We start from the raw sequence: 20,572 nt of genomic DNA on the forward strand, positions 1-20,572 counted from the left end.
CTCGTTTGGTGTTATTTGAGTTTGGTTTAGTAGTACACATGCAGTACAAATTGGATGAATATCTAAGGTTAAAATATGCCTCAAGTCCTTATACTTTTCATGCATTTGGAATATAGTCCCTCTACTTATATTTTTAGGAAAATTTAGCCCCTCTATTTTTCAAATTTAAAAATCCAATTTCAATTGTTAATATCATTAAAATTCTTCTATTAATTTCATATCTATTACAATGTCAATTTTATTGATTTGTAGGCTACCGAGTTTTTCTTTAAACTTTAAAATGTCACACCAACGAATTTAATAGAATATTTTTGACGTTGTTAACAATTGGACCTTAATTTTTAAATTTTTAAATTAAAGGGACAAAATTCCTAGAAATAAAAGTATAATAACTAAATTACAAATATTTGAATAGTACAGGGACTTGGAGCATATTTTAACAAAATATCTTAATATCTATAGAGGAGCTGTGGTGGACCTCATATTCTTGAGTTCTTGGCCCATGCCATGAGATTTCAATTTTTGGGTTTTATTTTCGGCTTAGTAAAAAGCCGAAACTGATATTTTTAAGATAATTATTATTTTTAGAAATTAACATAATTAAAATTTTTAAAACTTTAAAACTTTATTTACATATATTTAAATTTTTATTATTTTTTTATCCATGAATTATTGGGTTAATTTTAATTATTTAATATATTTTTAAATAAAAATATTTATTAATTTTAAAAGTTATAATTAAGATGTTTTAAAATATAGATTAAAAAAATATTGTCTTAAATTATTGTTAAAATTTTTAATGTAAAAAAGTTATGTTATGGATATTATATATGATATTATAATAGTTAAAAAAAAGGGTAAACTATTAAAATAGTCATTTTGTTTACCTCGAGTTACATTTTAGTCAGTTATATTTGAAATGTTATTTTTTAGTCACTTACGTTATCGCGTTGTAACATTTTAATCACTGAGCCGTTAATTGCTATTAACAGTGTAACGATAAGCTGACGTGGCACGTTAAATCATTATTTCAAACAAAAATTTTAGGTTAATTTATACAATCGGTCCCTATATTTTTTCGTTTTGAGCAATTTAATTAATTTTTTTATGTTTTTTTTAACTTTCCTTTTCTTTTTCTTTATCTTCCATTCTATTCTGCTTCTCACTCTGTTTTTCTCCCTTCTCCATTTCTTTTAACGTAGTTTTTCTATGTTTTCCATTTGTTAAAACTAGTCCCTATACTTTTATATTTTTTGAACAATTTAATTTTTTCAAGTGAGGCGAGCTTGTGGACAAGTTTTAACAAATGAAAAACATAGAAAAACTACGTTAAAAGAAATGAAGTAGGGAGGAAAACGGAGGGAGAAGAAGAGAATGGAAAAAAAAAGAAAGTTAAAAGAACATAAAAGAAAAAAATTAAATTGCTCAAAAGGAAAAAAATATAGGGACCAATTGTAAATTTAACCTAAAATTTTCATTTGAAATGATGATTTAACGTGCCACGTCAACCTGCCGTTACATCGTTAACGGCAATTAATGGCTTGGTGACTAAAATATTACAATACAATAACGTAAGTGACTAAAATCTAACATTTCAAATATAAGTGACTAAAATGTACCTCGAGGCAAATAAAAGTGACTATTTTAATAGTTTACCATAAAAAATAACATGCATTAACAAGTGTTGGATAACAAATATGATAATAACTCTTTCAAAAACAATACTCAATTTTATTTTTTAGATAATATTATTAAAAACTATCTAAATAGATAATATAAGTATTTGATATATATAGCGATTGAGTCTTAGCTCAGTTGACATCTATATTATTGTTAGTGTAAGAAGACGTGAGTTTAAGTACACTCAAGCGCATTATCCTCTTATTCAATGGTTGTGAAGGAGCTATGAGTAGTTCTAATACTGTCATGTATCTTGAGGAAACATTAAAAAATTAAAAATAAATTAAAACAGACAAGTGTCATTTACTAAACATTGCTTGTGAAGTTAAAAAACTCCACTAGGAGTGGACAGAATACTAATCCTATATATTATATAACAATAATATATTAACCTAAAAGTGTTTTTGGATACCATAAAATAACTGGATGGAAATGTAATTACAAATGTAGTAATTACACCATCTTGTAATTATAATCATTTCGTATTTGTTGAGTTATTATACTTCGTCAATAAAATTACTAGATTATTTAGATGATATTAGTAAAATAATATATAATTATATTTTAAAAAATTTAAAATATATCCTAAAATTAAAATATTATCATTATTGTATAAAAATAACTTTTTAAACTTAAATCACGTATGTGTAAGTTTAGGAAGCCATGAGGCATAACTACTTCAATTCTCACCCTTCCCTTAAAAATTCGAGAGTGTGCAATTACATTCAATTCAGTCGAACCCATTGATTACATTGATTATCCAAACATGCAACGAATGTGTAATTACAAGTATTTACAATCAAATCCAATTACTAAGGGGCTTTTCAAACACGTCCTAAGTGAATAATTGTTAAGTGAATAGATAAAAAAAAATTAACGCCTAATGTTAATTTAGCCTTCAACTTTTACATCTTTTGCCAATTTGACCCTTATTCTTTCTTGTGTATTAAAATGAGTATTAATATCATTGAACTCTTTTCTAGCCGTTGGAGATGAATTATAGATGTTGTAATGTAAAAAATCGGGTTGAAAAAGTGTCATTACAATGTAAGTATCGATACCAACTAAGGGAACTAGTACTACTTATAAAAGTAGTCGTTAGTGACTGTCGAAAACAGCCAAGTATGGATACATACAGTGCAAGTATCGATACCTTGAGGTTGGGTATCAATACCTGAAGAACAAGTACCGATACTTTGCCCTCCTAGATTGCTCTGTGGCTGCTAACTTACAATGTATCAATACCTAAATTCTTAATATCGATACTTAGCCTTCTAATTGCTTTAAAAACATTTTAAATATTTTAAAACAACTTAGAATTGACTCAAAAACATTGGGAACATTATAGAGCACATATAGCACATGTTTTCTTAGTATTTTAATGTTTTGAAAATGTTTAATGATATTTCAATAATATTTTCACGAAAGGACTAGTTAAAATTTTTTATCTTTTTCCGAAAATTTATAGATTATGCATTTAAATGCAATTTGTAACCTCTTGTAGCATAGATTTTAAAAGAGAATTACTTTTAACATATTTTATATCGTAAAGATTTTTTGAAAAATAATAATCTAATTACAATATTTTTTTAAAATCTGATGTAGCAAGTCGATCCAAATCAAGAGAATTCGGTTTGGTTCAATTTGGTAACTTTTATATTTGATTCAATTTTTAGAAATTAGAATGATGAAGGGTACCCATTTTTTTTTCTAAAATTAATCTAGATCAAACCATTATTATCCTTATTTTAGACCTATCCATAAGTCGAGTAACATGGTGAAAAAAATTAAGTGTAAAACTCACCTAATAAAGAGAATTCAACCAACCTATGTAATGTGGGCATGGACCGAATTTTACAAAGCAAATAAATTTGAGTCTTAAAAATAATTCCGGGCCAAGGTGGAAAAAGAAAGTTTAGATAAAATAACTAAGTCCTAAAATGTGTAATGAATAAAGCCTTAAAATTATAAATTTAATAAATACATTGTTGAGCTAATTTATAATCAAAATTAGACATTTAAACTGAACCCAATATAATTTAAAAATTAATTTAAAATTCAAAATTTTTAAATCTCGTCTAAAAAATTTTGCTTGCACAGTTTTCCATTAAAACAATCATAACCAGGGGCGAAGTTAGAAAATCTTTTTAGGGGGTAAAAATTAAACTATAATTTTTACAATAATAAAAATGTAATTTCACCATTTGAATAGCTTATATTTTTATATTTTTAAATGATTAAATCAAATTTTTATCATTTTTAGGGGGGAAAGTGTAATTTTACCTTCACTAAATTAAAATTTTAAAAATTTTAAAAGGCCTAAATGGAAAATTTTTCATTTTAGGAGGGGTCGGGGCTCCTGCCAGCCCCCTAGATACGCCCCTGGTTATAGCTTGAGTTCCCGAACTCGAAATCAGGTGTTTCAAAATGTATTTTAAAGCTAAAAGATAGCTCTTGATCGATATAAAGACATCTCAACCCAGAAATGCTTGTATCACATCCAAAAACTAGTTGCAAGTCGAATGATCTTTTGAGCTAGCTTGAGAATTACCCCAACCATGCATGTACCATTGGATCAAGTTTGAACAAGATAATTTTTTTAGACTAGATTGGCCTAAATTCAAATTAAATAATAAATAATAGTTTTGTTTAAGTTTGAGTTTAAGGAATAATAACATAAATAGTCCTGTATTTTAGGGTTTGTTTTAATATGATACATCTACTTTCAAAATGTTAAATTTGGTGCTTGAAGTTTAATTTTGTTTATTAATGTGATACTTAATGCTAACACTATTAAATTTTTTTATTAATATTATATGTTGACCAATCAAGAGGTGCCACATGGCACATTGTTAACTTTTTAACAAGCAAACCAAAAGTCTCCTAGCAGAGTCTAAAAAATTTCTCTCTTTTTTTTCCCCAAAATTAAATTGAATAGAAAAGAACCTTTCTTTCTTTCTTTTCTACATTTTTTCTTAGTTTCATCATTTTCGATTAAAGGTGCTTATGAGGTAGGTTAGGTCAAGTTCAAGTCAGGCTTAAGTATAATATTAATACACTTTATGTTTACCCAAATCCAGCTCGACCTAAAATAAAGTAAAATTTTTTTACACAAGCCAGTCCATACATGTAAATGGCTAGCCCAATTCCATTTTATATTGTCCACATTATTCTTTTAATTTTCTTGAAAATTGTTTATATTATTTTAATTTAATATTCAATAATTTTATATAATTTTCTCATTTATTAAAATTATATATATGTAACATTTTTAAATGTATACATTATAGTATTGTATATTAGTATAGATTTAATTTTGTGTTATAAAATACATAATATATTAGAAACATAAAAAAACGAATCAGGCTCAAACCTTGAATATTGGAGCTTGAGCTCGACTCATATTTAAAACATGCTCTCTTATTTTTTTCTTTTAAAGTTCATTTTTTGAGTCTAATATTTTAACCCAAACACCTCAATTTCCAAATGGACTATCAAGCTTAAACGAGTAGCTCGATCCTTCAACAAGTCCATCTCCGATTTACCATCCATAGCTACCCAAATTATCCTAGCTTCATCATCTTCACCGAACATCCACCAATACCAACCAAAACGTCCCCATAACATTAAAAAAACTTATATCTTCTCTATAACCCTCTTAACTCAAGCCTTACACATCATCTCCTCCACATTTTTTGTCACAATCATCACCAACCATAGTATAACCACCCTCAAGCCTCTCACCACCATTGTGCCAACCAAGCTCTTATCAACCTCCAATATAATCACAATCATCATCTTTCCTCATATTCAACCTTTACTAACTAAATGCACACGCCACCACATGTCATACTTAGGTTTTGCTTGGTAAAATGAAAAGAAAATTAAAAAGATGAAAATTTGAAGGAATGGAAAAGTAGAAAGAAAATATAATTTTTCTTTCCATACCATAGGCGTACTTGGTAGGTAAGTTAAAAAATTTGAAAGAAAAAGTAATTTTTAAAGTTGAAAAATGGAAGGAAATGAAATAAAACATTTGAAAAATATATAATTTTGAACTAGCATTCACCCTTCTCTCATTTTCTCTCCTCTTATCATTCCAATTTGAAAGGATTGGTTTTTATGCATTAGGATAGAAAATGATCATCTCTCTTATTTTCGTTTCTCACTTTTCTTCTCTACCGAGCATACTCAATTTTTTTTTCTTTCCATTTTTTTCATTCTTTTCTGCCATCTCTCAACTTCTCCACCCAACCAAGCACACCCTTAATCCGAATCATCACAATAATCAAATAAAAAAAATCCAACATATAAAAATATATATGATGAAAAACGACGTTAAAGTCAGATACCACATTGATAAATGGAATTAAACTTCAAGTATCGAATTTTATATTTTGAAAGTAGATGTACCACATTAAAACAAACCCTAAAGTATAAGGGTTGTTTGTGTCATTATCCCTAAATTAATTATAAATGTGTAAAAATATATTTTAAATGTTCTATAACGAGTAAGGACCCACTTACACTAATATAAAACTATGGTTGTTTTACACATTTTTATAATTTTTTTTGTATGATTAATAGCTTTTAACGATTTGACTATCATATTTTATCTTTTGCTCCCGTAAATCATATATGTCGAATTTTAATTAAATTAATATAGTCCAACTATTTATTTGATATAAAATATTTTAAACTGTTAAATATATATTGATAAAAACAATATTCTCAATTGATATAATAAAGATATCAAATCGGTTTAAACCTTTACATACATAATAATAACAATTATATTAATAAATTCAACGATTCTAAACATTAAAAAAATTAAAATCAATTAACAATTTATATTAGGATAAGTAAAATGAATCATTATATCAAGTTAAACCAAATCCGATTTTAAATATTAAAAAGATTAGAAATTAAATCTCAACCTAACTCGACCCCAACCATGGTGTGTTACTAGACTTGTTCATGTTCGGCCCGGCCGAAAAGTGGGAGGGTTTGGGCAAAAATATACATTAAAAAAATAGGCATGGGTAAAAAAATAAGGTCCATTTAAAAAATGGATCGAACCTTGGGCAAGGCTTTTGAGCATGTGTAACGCCCTGTATAATTTATTTTTGTTTCTATAAATTTTAATATAAATGTGTATCTGTTTTAGTGGTTAAGTATTTTGTGTGTGTGTATGAGGTCTTGGGTTCAAGTCTCACATTTAGAAATTTTTGTTATTTTTGATCCAGGTCTTATTCCTGCTGAGTAGGCTTAAGTTATATTGTTTGTAAACTTATATTAAGATGAGCTTGATGGTTTGAGTGGTAAGGAGTTAGCTTGTTGAAGGTTTTGTGTTTGAATCCTTGTGTATACATAGATGTTAATTTTTGTGCCGATTGTGTAATAGGAGTTCGGTGGAAGTGAAATTCTGGGGTAGTTAAGAGTTAGTGGGTCGGTTATAGAGGTTCGGTGGAAGTGAAATTCTGGGGTAGTTGAGAGTTAGTGGGGGTTGAGATTATAGGGTTCTAATTTGATTTTATTTGATTTTATTTAATTTTAATTTTTCTCTCTTCCCAAAATTTTTCTGATGTCAGTTTTGTTCTCCCCTCTTTTTGTTGATTTCTTTTTCTTTCTCTGCTAACAATTTTTCTTTCTGATCCTCTAAAGTTTTGCCATAAATTTTCCCTTTTCAATTTTGGTTTTCTTCGTGCGGGTTGGTAAGTCGTGGTTGGAGGGCGAATTCTTTTAAGCAATTTCTCTTTTTTTTGATGATGTTGTTTTTTATGTTAAGTACTGAATTTGTGGTTTGGCAGCGGTGAATCGTGAGGTTCGGAGTTCTCCTCTTGCGGAATCATAGTCGGAATCGTTTGGGAAATCGGGTAAGTGTTGAACACTTGAATTTCACCGTTGACGATTTCGTTAGTTTGGTTTAATTGAAATTTTAGACTAATTTTGGGAGTTTGTTATGTCGATTTTAGGTTCTGGTGGTCTCGGGAGTGTTTTCACATCAAAATTGAACCAGATGTGTACTCTTAACACGAAACATTGAGCTTCGACGAAAGCCAAAAATGGAGTCTGTCGATGCCACATGGGTGTGTGGCCGACCGTGTGACCGAATGAGTGCGGCTGTGTGGGCCACACGGGCAATGCCAATCTAGGCGTGTGGGCCCACACAGGCATGTGGGCCCAAAATTCTAAAAATTTCTCTAGGGTCGCATAGGTCGATCCGATCAACTGTGGGTCTACCATAGGGTTAGTAAGGGCTAACCAAACCCTTTTCATGTGATCTGATATTTTGATAGCTTGATCTGTGTAGGAAACTGATATGTCTGTCTAACTGTTCTGTTTGAGTATATATGTTATCTGTATATGAGCATGATAAGCATGATAATTCTGTTAATTTTGATATATGTATCTGTGTTTGGGGTGGGATTCGCATATGTGGAGGAAGTGATCTGTACGTGACCTTTCGCCTATTATCTGGCAGCTTAGCTGCATACTATCTCTTATGTGTCGCATCGACACTGTATGGTGTGTAGGGTTGGGTGGGTGTTTTTAACCCCACATGGTGTGATGGGATGGACGGAGATGGTATGTAGAGGATGGGGGTAGGATTCTATATATTTGTTCTGTACATCCGATTCTGATGTCTGTATCTGTTAAGGGCTCAGGTCTGATTCTATATCTGTCTGCATTTAAGATTCTGTGAATGTTGCATGGCTATATCTGTTGGGTTACACACTGAGTTTACGAAAACTCACATCTGTTTGTTTGATCTATACAGATAACCTTCAGTTATAGGCAGGTTTGTGCAACAGAGGTTCAGCGGTGACCACTCGTTGGGAAACTATTTCCCCCATTACCATTAGTTTTGGTATTTTAAAATATGGATTTATTAGAGAATCTGTATTTTTTTTGGGACTCTCTAGACTATACGGTTTTAACTGTTGGTTTTGGTTTGGTTGCGTTTAAGTTTTTAAAATTATGGTGGTTGATAAATAGTGGTTTTATGTGAGTAAATGTTTTGAAAACACGAGCGAATGATTTTGTTTTAAACGATTTTCAAACTTCTGCTGCGAAATAATTGACTAACTTTGAAGAACATGTAACGGTTTCAACAACATAGATATATAAATATGTTTTACAGAACTTGGACGTTTTATCAAATAGCTAACCATTGAGTTATCGAAGTTTCATCAGTTTCAAAACCTTTCTTCGTAACACTCCCAGATTCGGCCATAACGTCTAGGCTGGGTTTTGGGTGTTACAGCATGGGCCTAACCTGACCTAACCTGAATTTGCAAAAAGAAAAAAATAATTGTCATTTCCTTGCTATTTTCTCACTGTATTTTTGCTACCATTTCATTATTATGTTGCTACTATTTGGATATTATATAACTTTTATTTTATTGTTAATTTTACTATCATTTTAGAGGCATTTGCTTATTAAGTTGCACCTATGTTAGTATTATTTAAGTATAAATATTTTTTTAAATTTATTTTCAATTTGTTAGAAAATATTTATTTTAATATTTTTAATATTTTTATGTAATATATATTTTAAATTATACAAAATTTAATACAGGTGAATCATACCCAAATTTAATATTTTTATCTGAGTCGAATTTAAATAAAATTTTAAATTTATTTTTAAATTAATTCAGACCTATTAAATGAGCCTAAAATTTAACCAGGCTCAACTCCAACCCGATCTGACCAACAAATCTATAGGTTACCTCCTGTAGATAATGTGATGAGATTGAAATTTGAAGAACAGTTAGTGGCCTTTAAATCCACGTGTACCTCTACCCAACTTAGCCATTTTGTAGTGTGCTGCTAGCCATTCAAGGTCAAGGCTCAATCTCCACCGTACGATCCTTAAATTGTCATCAAATCCATCTCTATAATAGAAATAGATGCTAATATAGTCTACTTTCTAATGGAAGTAAATTAAAACAGCTAATAAATGGGGGCAGTAAGTATCTCCTGCAGCCGCATCTATTCTACAATTTGTTAGGATCGGATCAAATACCGTTCGATCTTTCCTTAACCGGGAAGAGTCAGTAGTTGATCGAGTACGCCTATTGTGGGTCCCCCTATTATCAACACCCTCCTAGCTGTCCTCTTTTATATGTTGATAAAATCAGTTTCACTCGCATTTGAGAGAACGTCAACTCACGCTCATCTGAAATTATTTTTCAACATAATAACAAATTTAGCCCTTAACATTTACCTCTTCTATCACTTTGGTCCTAATTCTTTTTCTAAATCACCATAACTCTCAACTTGCAAAATTTAGTCAAATTACTTTTTATTGGATGAAAAATTTAGTTAAATTATTAAAATTTTAAAAGCTTTGATGTGATATATTTCATAAAGGTTCAACAAAATAAAAAAATTACCAACATTAACGATGTATACGTATGCTACTATGTTAGTGCTGTTAAAATTTTAATAGTTTAGTCAATTTTTCTGTCCAAAAAAAAACTAATTTAACTAAAATTTGAATGTTAAAAGCCAAAGTGATCCAAAGAAAAACAAATTATGACCAAATTAATCAAATGAATAAACTTTAAGGGTTAAAATTGTCATTATACTTTTTTTCCTTAACTTAAAAGGGAAGTTACTTTTAAATTTAGATTTTTATTTTACTTTTTGAATATAACTTAAAATTTTATTATAGTTATTTGAATGTCATATTATAATTGCGATTATATCTTCTTCTTTTTTAACACAATGTCTAGAGACGAGCTACTCATAGTCCCTCCTCAACCCATGAATAGAAAGATAATACGTTGAAACACACGAATCGAACCCATATCCTCCTGCATTTATAACAATGTCCATGCCAATCGAGCTAACAGTCAATCGACATTTTGACAATATTTTTAATTATATTTGTAAGTGTAACTTAAAATATATATTTAGTAGCTAAAATAATTTTTTATCTCCAATTGTTTTCAGGGGCATAAATACAATTATAAATACAAATAATTTGATTAATTTAAACCCGATTTCAATCATTATAAAAAAGCATAATTAAATTGAAATTGGAATATTTTCAAGAGTAAATAAAAATAAATCATTGGAAAAACTTAAATTTGTATTTATGATATATAATTAAAATTAATGGAATAATTATTCCTTTTTCCTAACAAATTGTCCAGCGCAGTAGTTGTCCAATAAATTTGAATTGGTACCTAATAATTGAATAATTTTGAAATAATTTGGAATTATTTTTCTGACACTTGCCTTTGCCTACACAACTTCACCATCCATAACCATAAAATAAAGTTCTAATTATGCCACAGATCCCTGTACTTCAATTAAATTTGAGATATAATCCCTATATTTTTTTTATACAACGCTTAGAACTACCCATAATCTCTTCTTAAACCTTAAATAGAACAATAAACCTATCATATTAAATATCAACTCTGTCCAGATTTATTCTGATATAGGTCCAAATATATTCCAATTTTTCGATTGTACTCGGTACTAAGCTAATTTTAGCTATTCCAATCACATATTTCAATGGAATAAAGCAACATTTAGTCACTGAATTTGATAACCCTTTCCAATTTAGTCTTGAAACTTGCTAATTTTTTTTCGATTTGGTCTCTGAACTTAGATTCCATTAAAGTGTAACCTTTTAACACCCTGGAATTGCATCATATCATCACCTGGAATTTTAAAATATATAATCTAAAAGAATAAAAATAAAAATTGTAAAGAAATTATTTTTTTTTAAATGTTTCAAGTGATAATGTGATACGATCTTAAAGTGTCATGTTATCATACATTAATGAAATGCAAATTCAAGGACCAAATTGAGAAAATATTCCAAGTTTCAAGACTAATATGCACGAAAAATGTTCAGAAATCTAGGTGAAATAAGTTTCTAAGTTGAAGGAGTAAATGTTAGTTTATCCCTATTTCAGCATAGCCTTCATAAATATAGTGGGATCCGCGCGTGTCTTCACAATAAATGGTAAGCAAGTGAAGATTCAAAATCCATACAGTCACAACAGTACTTCCAAAACATTGTAAGAAAAATTAAATGACAAAAAAAGAAACTGTAGCTATTGCTAACATCAAATCGCCGATCATCAAATTAGTTATCTCTCTAAGCTAAAAAAAAACATGAGAAACCCTACGAAGAAAGACAACGTTGGAACCAAGACGACGCCGTGTTGCAGCAAAGTAGGGTTGAAAAGAGGGCCATGGACGCCGGAAGAAGACGAGTTATTATCTAATTACATCAACAAAGAAGGCGAAGGACGGTGGCGGACTTTACCTAAACGGGCTGGTCTTCTCCGATGCGGAAAAAGTTGTCGTCTAAGATGGATGAATTATCTCCGACCTTCTGTTAAACGTGGCCAGATTGCTCCCGATGAAGAAGATCTCATCCTCCGCCTTCACCGCCTTTTAGGCAATCGGTAACTTTTTCCTCTCTTTTTTTTCAATGAATTTCATTTTAGGGTTTTGGATTAGATTTCTGGATATCTCAAGATAAACTGTCTAACTTAATTCGACTTCGAATTTAGTTAGATTCAATGCAGAAACCTCGAATCTTGTACAAAAAAGTTGTAGGTCTAGGGTTTCAGTGTTTTAGGGTTCTTAATGGATTCATTTTGTAATCATTTTTTGCATACGGTTTCTATATATATATACATGTGTGTGTGTGTGTGTGTGTGTGTATGCAACATGAATGAATGAATTTGCTGGGTTTTTTTATGTAGGTGGTCACTAATAGCTGGAAGAATACCAGGGCGTACAGATAACGAAATAAAGAACTACTGGAACACTCACCTGAGTAAGAAATTGATTAGTCAAGGGATCGATCCTCGAACGCACAAGCCTTTAAACCCTCAACAACTCTCACCATCACCACCAACACTCAAACCTTCACCTTCTTCATCATCATCCATGGCGAAACCAAACAATCCTCCTTCCCCTCTTCCTGTTCATGTCGTCAACGCTAACAAGCAAAATGATTATTATGATGGGAGCAATGAAGATCATCAAGGGATGATCATGAACAATGACCATTATCAGCAACAACAAGATCATGAGGATGATGTGTTCTCTTCTTTTCTGAATTCATTGATAAATGAAGATGATGATGCATTGGTTTCGAATTTGGGACTCTCACAAGGATGGGAATCTACTCCCTTCGATCAACCAAAATGACCCAATAGAGGGTTTGACGATGAATGTTATTTATATAGTTTTTTTTTCAAAGTGTGTTGATTGTATGTTTAAATCATGTTGTTGCCAAACTTAATTCATCAAACCTAATGGTTTTTTTATGTTGTGTTTGAAAGAAACATATGAATGTCTTGTTTTAATCAAAGATAGATATATTTGTGGAACACTACTTTGATATATAAACTTGTGTTTGGATGCATTTTCTTAATCAAATTCGAGTTTATATTTAATGTACAGATAGTGTATAATTCAATTAAATATCAAATAATGATAATGCCATTGAAAATGAAGTCGATTGAATTTTCTTTTAAATTTTTTTTGAAGAAGTGTCTATCATCTAATAGTATAAAAATACACTATTAACACATTGAAGTTTAAACTTTTAAAAAACCATTACATACTTATTTAGTAATGGATTTGAAATTCAAGGAGGAATTCATGAACTTGCGAAATTTTTATTTTTATTTTATAATTTTTAAATATATAGTTATTCATAATATATGAATTTCACCCAAATGCTAATTTGATCAAATCCCTTTCATTTGCTAACCTTAACTCTAATACATATTTTTAGACATTTTGTTATTTAGATTTTAGGGATTAATGGGTGTTTTACTTAGATTATGAAGAGCTTTTCAAGTATTAGAATTAAAAAAAAAAGCCATTTTACACTCAAATATTTGAAATAATTAAGTATTTTAACAATTAATTAAATTTATTAAAATGACATCAAATGTATAAATTTATACATTATTGACATTGTATAAATTTATACATTATCAATACATTAAATATGTATTCTTTGGACTAAATTTATATACATATTGAGAGTTGATCTTTTAATATATATTTTAATTTCCCTTCCATAATTGAGACCCTAAACCTTAATTTTTTAAAATAATTAAATTATTATCAAATAGTTTCTCTTTTACAACACTTAATCAATCCAAATCCAAATTTTCTAACACATTGTTGAGTAACAATGAGAACAAAGACAGCAAGCAAAGGCCAAAGGACTAAATTAAAACAGCAAGCAAAGCAAAAGGATTGATAAATAAAGGTAAATATGAGTAAATTACTTCAAAAAATAAACCCTAATTGTAGGTCTACTTTACTCTCAAAATTAAACTACCAGTCCTTTTAATTGGTAGCTGGTTCATTTTGTGCTACCTAATTTTTCATAGCTTCTACGTACCCGTTCTTCCATGCAAAAATAGATTTTTAAAATCGCCTAACGGTCAACCCTATATCTACGTAAAATAAAGTTTTTTTTTTTAGAAATAATAACTAGTAATTAAATTAAAGTATAATTTATCGATTGAGTCTTAACTTGACTGGCATGGACATTATTAGTAATGCAAGAGAATGTGGGTTTGAGTGCGCTGAATCGTATTAACTTTCTATTTATGGGTTGGATGGGGCTATAGGTAGTTCTAATCATTGCGCCAAAAAGAGCTGATATGATCAGATTGTTCAAAAAAAATTAAAGTGTATTTTTTTAGATTAATAATGATTTCATAAATTTTACTCACAATTTAGTTTTTTTTTATTTCACATGTTATTATTAATTAGTTTCAAACCGTAAGTTTCATTATTTATTTTATGATATTTTTAAACTAACATCTGTGTTCTAAGTTCATAAGTTTCATAGACATACGCATGTGATAAAATTTCTAATGTATATATATATTTTCTCAACAATTTCTAGTATATATATATAATTGTGTTGGATGTATTTTCATGCATTAATGATTATTTCTCAAAAATATGGATATGAAATTCACGAAGGAGTTTATAAATTCGACAAATTTATCCTTTTTTAAATATATAATTATTCATAATGTCTGCATTTTATTCTTACAATTTATTTATAAATGAAATCTAAATCTAGAATTTCAAATTCATGTTCCCAAATACAACATGAGTTAATTGATGGAAACCCTTTCATTTGTTAATCTTAGCTAATACATATATTTAGGCATTTTGTTAACTAGTAATTATATATACATTTGAAGAACATGTGAAGGCAATGGATTTTTGGGATTAATGGTTGTTTTGCTTAGTTTATGAAGAGTTTTTCAAGTATTAAAAGTAAGCCACTTTTAACACTATATCATTTTTTTTGGTGAATTATAAGAGGAAAGTAAAACTCTAACAACAACGCGACTAGCACGACTCAAATCCATACCATACCTGGGACAATCAACCCCCCAACCAAATGAAAGTACTATAATAAGCATGTTTAATGAAATTTTGTTTTGTAATATATATTTTAACTTTCCTTCAATAATTCATAAAAGTATAAAGAGGAGAATTCTTGTTCTTTTTCCATTTTTATGTTAAAATTTATGATTCGGTTTAGTAAAGTTGAGTCTTTAAAAAGGTTAAAAAAATTAAATTATTATCCTATAGTTTATCTACATTAAGATAAACCTTAAATTCTAACCTAAATGGACCGATCGAATAGGTTAGACCTGCGAACTAGTTGTATGATCGGTTCGACTTCTTCTAATTCTAAAAACCTTGCAAATTACATAATTACTTTAAAATGGAAATTTTTTCATTTAAGCCTTTTGTAATTTATAAAATTTTAAATAGTAATAGTAAAATTATACTTTGCACCCTCAAAAATGATAAATATTTGATTTAATCCTCTAAAAATTATAAAGATATAGGCTATTAAAATATTAAAATAACAAAATTATATTTTTACTATCATAAAAAATATATAATTTAATTTCGCCCCAAATTTTTTTTTTTGACTTTACACATACCCCTTAAGTTGTGTTTTGAATCCGCCACTAATTTAAATAAAGGTAAATATTTTTTAATTACTTGAAAAATAAAAATGAAAATCTTAATTTTAGGTCTACTTTAGGCTCAAAATTAAACTACTAGTCTTTCCAATTGGTAGCTGGCTTCATCTTGTGCTTACCTAAATTTTTTGTAGTTTCTACGTACCACCTGTTCTTCCATGCAAAACACAATTTTCTAAACCGCCTAACGGTCAACCGTTTTATCTACGTAAAATAAAGTTTTTCTATTTTAGAAATATATTATTAGTAATTAAATTAGAGTAGAATTTTTAGGTAAATAATATTATTATTTACTTATGTTAATAGGTAATGGCATATTGTTGGTTAAGGGCAGAGATACCGAGTCTTTAAACACTTAAATTCGAGTTTTATTATGCATAATTGTAATGTGTGGATTCAAGAAGAGGGACCAAAATTTAATTACAAACTTTTTAGAAGTCAAAATCGTATATTAATTTATAGTTTTATTATTTTAAAGGTGACTAAACAAGCAATTTTCCATTTGGGGCTCCCTTAAATTCACCGCTGAGTGGATCTCAAGCCCCATCATGTGCATATGTCACGCATTAGTTTTTTTTTTTTTCGATTTTCTTCATCTATTGTGTTTTATACTTGTTTGATTCTATGTTATAATTGTTCGTATAAATATTTATACTTATAGTATACTTGTAAATGTACCATATTTTAAGGCCAAATACAAGCTAAGTTGTTGAAATAGGTATTATAGGTAATTGTTCATAAACGACATAATAAATTTGATTAATTAATTTGTTGATAGGATAGGTATATATACCTTTTAACCTTATGAAATCATGATTAAAGTACATTTTTAATGTATTATTTTAATGTTAATTAGGACCATAAATGAACTGACTTAAATAAATTTATAGTAAAAATTTTAAAATAATATTTGTGTTCGTTTATTTAAACTTTTGTGTGTTTATATTGATTCGTTTAAGTTAAATGAGTTTATTCCTAAATATTAAATAAACAGGTTCTTGAACATATAACTAAGCATATTCACAAACAATATTCATGAATAATAAGATATAAATAAACTTATTATTCGTTTAATAAATGAGCTTCAAAATCTTATTCGTTTTTATTTATTTAAGATAAGCTAATAAAATCCAAACTAGTTTTGTCTATTTACTATTATAGGGAATTGAGTTAGGAGGCAATTTTAGGTTGACTATTCAATATTTTCATTATGAGATAGAGATTTTTAAATTCTTCAATCTTCATAGAATAAAAATAAATAAAATTTATTTTCAATAAAAAATATAATATAAAAAATTTTATTGTCAGAAGGGTTCTTTTATTAATAAAATAAAAAAAATGATATTTAAATATTATTTAAAAAATTCTTTTCTTTGGACTTTAACTTTTGAATTTTTCAATTTTCCAAAACATTGATGAATATAATGAAGAATTTTTTTAATTTTTTTATACATATTTGTATGTTAATTTTATTTTGAAAGATATTCTTTATTTTCTCATATCAAACACATAATATTGTTTAAATTTAAATTATTAATTTATTTCAATTAAAATATTGTACTTGGTATTTATATCACACATGGGAAACTTTCCACGATATGAGAGGGTTGGTCAACACACGCAAAAAAGTATTTGCATAACTAGGGCCGAAATTAGAATATTTTGGTGGGAACGGAATTAAGTTGTATATTTTTATTATAGTAAAAATATATTTATATTATTTTAATAGCCTATATCTTTATAATTTTTAAAGGATTAAATCAAAATTTTATTATTTTAGGGGTCAAAGTACAATTTTATTATTACTAATTTAAAATTTTATAAATTATAAAAGGGAAAATTTTCATTTTAAACAGGTCAAGCTATCTACAAAAGTTCAAAATGTCTGATATTTGAAAATGTTTGGACAAAATATTAAGCCTAAAAAAATAGACTTGAACAAAAATTAAATGTTTAAAGTATGAGTCGAGCCCAGGTTCCAACATTCAAGGCCTAAGCTTAACCTATTTCGATCTATTTTACTTATGTAATATAATGTATCTAACACTACCCAAACATTAAAAAAAATTGTTATCTATATGTTTAAATTTTTAATACAAGTTTATAAAAAAAATTAAAAATAACACAAGCATGCCTAAAATGAGCTTGGGCTACTCATTTACAAACATGGACGAACTTGAACAAAGTTGTAAGTCCATAATTTGAGTCGAGTTTAACTTGAACAAGTATAAAGTGTTTTAATGTCATACATAGGTCTAGTCCAAATTCGATTCGGCTCGACCATAAACACCTCTAAGTCACGGGAGTAAAATTATTTTCCGAAATTATATTTAAAATGACATTCATTATGATTAAAATAATTTAATAAATTCGAATTCAAATAATTTTAACACTAACAATAAAAACTATACGTGAAAGTATAAATTAAAACATACACAATTTCATAAAATGTTTATAAATTACAATATTACAAATTAATTTCTACTATATAATGAGTAAATAATCATCAATTTCATACTTTTAATCTTATTATATAATGTAAAAATATATATAATAATTCTCCCACGAAGAAAATCGAAATTAGTGTAACAATAATAATTACTTTTAATTAATATCTCAAATTAATGTATTTTTTTATAATTATTTTGATCTTTTTTTCAACATTTTGAAGTTCTTTTACATTTATTTGTGCCAAGAAAAAAAAGTCAAAATTCACCATTTTTCAACAAAATCATCAACCACAATGTTATGAACGAACAAATATATATATAAATGGAAAAAAATAAAGAACAAGACTAACCTGGAAAAAAAAACCTTGTTTAGCGGTTTGATCCGGCTCGTTTTTTAAATTTAATTGTGTTCCAATATGATTATCGAACATCGAAAACGGTTTCCGAAATGAATGCATTGACATGTATTTTTGAAAAATAAAAAATATTATGAACTTAAAAATATAAAGAAAAAAAGAGAGGACATAAGAAAGGAAGAAGAACTTTTTGGGGAGTGTTTAATGTATGAGCAAAATAATAGTAATGATGATAATAGAAAGGGTTTTAAGGGTGCAATAACCTGCAACTTAAGGACACGTGTAGGTTATATGTTGGATGATGGAAGTATTTTTATAGGCTAATGGGAGAATAAAATGGGGGGGGATTGAATGGTAGATTTTGAGATTGTTACCGGCTATAGCAGGTTATAAGGTGCAGTCAATGATTTGGACTAACCAAACATTCTAACTGGTGAAATGAAGAGTCAGAAAAATATCGGACTGACCAACTTTTCTAAGTTAGTTTGGCTTTGGGTTAATTTCACTATAAGTCCCTAAAGTATGATTTGAGATTTGAATTGGTTCTTGAATCTTAAAACTAAAATATTGTTCCAATCAGGCTTTTTTGGTCAGTCTAGCCGTCAAATTTGGTGCTAAATGCAGTGCTATTGGAACCGGATCAAGAACCGACCAATATACTAGTTCAAATAAAGGGATAAATAGGCCTAGAGCGAACCGATAAAAAATAGAACCCGGGACAAAAAATTGACGATTGAACCGTTTTATAAATCTTTAACAATTTTTAATTGTTTGTTTAATTATTGTTGGACCAGGAACAGATGATCTAACCGATTCAACCTTTGACTCGAATTTTAAAACATTAGCTAAATGTTAGCTTTTATTTAACTTGTTTAAAAGAATTACTGAATTATATGTGTTTAAAATAGAAGGAACCACCGCGGATCCGAACTGATATTTAACATTAAATTTGATAGTTTGATTGATGAAATGACTTAATTGAAATGATAATTTAGTTTGATGATTCAGTTATTTGTTTTAAAAGTTTAAGGATCAATTTAAAAATTTAGCCATAATTTAAGGATCTTTAGTGCTATTAAGTATGAACCCTTTTAGACGCATAACAAATCTACCATTTGGAGAAATATCCACTTTTCCTTGCACGGGGCTGATAGTTCGTTGGAGTTAGATCTGCACGCTGTCGTTTTGATTCGTGTTGAAAATTTGTTAAGATTTTCAAGTTCCGTTCTATCATTTTATTTTTTCTAGTTTATAGTTACCGCTTTTGAAAAGAGTAGGATTCATCCGTTACATCGGGAATCGATCGAGATAGTAGTCCGAAATTGTTATGAACCGACGATTGAACCGATTAAATTGGGCTAAAGGAATTTGTTGAATTAGTTTTTTATTTTATTTTATGATTTTTTAATAAATTATTCAATTGAATTGGACAAATCAATTAAATCGAAAATCATTGATCTAATCGGTTCAACTAATAACCTGATTTCAGAAACCTTGATAATAAAAGTTAAATCAGAAAAACATGATTTATGCAATAAGATGTCGACAACAAATGATGCCAAAATATAAAATATTTTTTTATTATTATTCTAGAAAGGAGAATTATGCATAATCGAATTATATTTTGTAAATGATATTATGGAAGGACTTACATTGACAATATATAAATTTATATTTTGTAAATCATATTATGGCACATGATTGATAAACAATCAAACAAGTTTAAAATTCTTAAATATAAATATAGTATATTTTTTTATAACAAATAAAATTATATTATGGAATTAATAAATTCAAGATCAATTTGATTTTAAACTGAGTTAATTTTTGTTTTTAACCTTTTTCTAGATTATTTGGTTGCGATCATTTTGGATTTTAATCACATTTAGATTATTTCGAGTTTAAGTGTTTTTTTTGTTTAGGATCATTTTAGATTTAAATCATTTGAATTTTTTGAGTTAAGATATTTCAAGTTCGGATAATTTTAAGTTTAAATTAGATAAATTTTACAAATTTAGTTAGGTCAAGTCCGAGTTAATTTGGTTTAACTTTTGAGTTTAGA

The 20,572-nt window shown here is 28.2% G+C and overlaps 1 protein-coding gene and 1 long non-coding RNA gene across 3 annotated transcripts; one reads left to right on the top strand and one right to left on the bottom strand.

Annotated features, from left to right (window-relative positions):
• Positions 1-11,598: 11,598 nt before the first annotated feature.
• On the bottom strand, positions 11,599-18,794 carry LOC121223506 (uncharacterized). 2 transcript variants are annotated; one of them, XR_005920822.1, is made up of 2 exons: positions 18,505-18,794; positions 11,599-12,640 (listed from the first exon to the last, which is right to left on the bottom strand). It is a non-coding gene; the product is annotated as an uncharacterized lncRNA (long non-coding RNA). The 2 variants fall into 2 exon arrangements; XR_005920821.1 differs by having other exon boundaries at positions 11,599-12,658.
• On the top strand, positions 11,821-13,052 carry LOC121223505 (transcription repressor MYB5). The gene is made up of 2 exons (XM_041105071.1): positions 11,821-12,116; positions 12,420-13,052. The coding sequence occupies exons 1-2, from the start codon at positions 11,821-11,823 to the stop codon at positions 12,868-12,870; spliced, it is 747 nt and encodes a 248-aa protein (XP_040961005.1). The 3' UTR covers positions 12,871-13,052.
• Positions 18,795-20,572: the final 1,778 nt, after the last annotated feature.

This window comes from Gossypium hirsutum, chromosome D11 (assembly GCF_007990345.1).
Source record: "Gossypium hirsutum isolate 1008001.06 chromosome D11, Gossypium_hirsutum_v2.1, whole genome shotgun sequence".
Taxonomy (NCBI): domain Eukaryota; kingdom Viridiplantae; phylum Streptophyta; class Magnoliopsida; order Malvales; family Malvaceae; genus Gossypium; species Gossypium hirsutum.

Bases quoted from the DNA above. Each gene is read 5' to 3' on its own strand.
- LOC121223505 (XM_041105071.1), top strand. From the start codon at position 11,821: ATGAGAAACCCTACGAAGAAAGACAACGTTGGAACCAAGACGACGCCG. The intron at 12,117-12,419 runs GTAACTTTTTCC...TTTTTTATGTAG, and splicing joins CACCGCCTTTTAGGCAATCG to GTGGTCACTAATAGCTGGAA.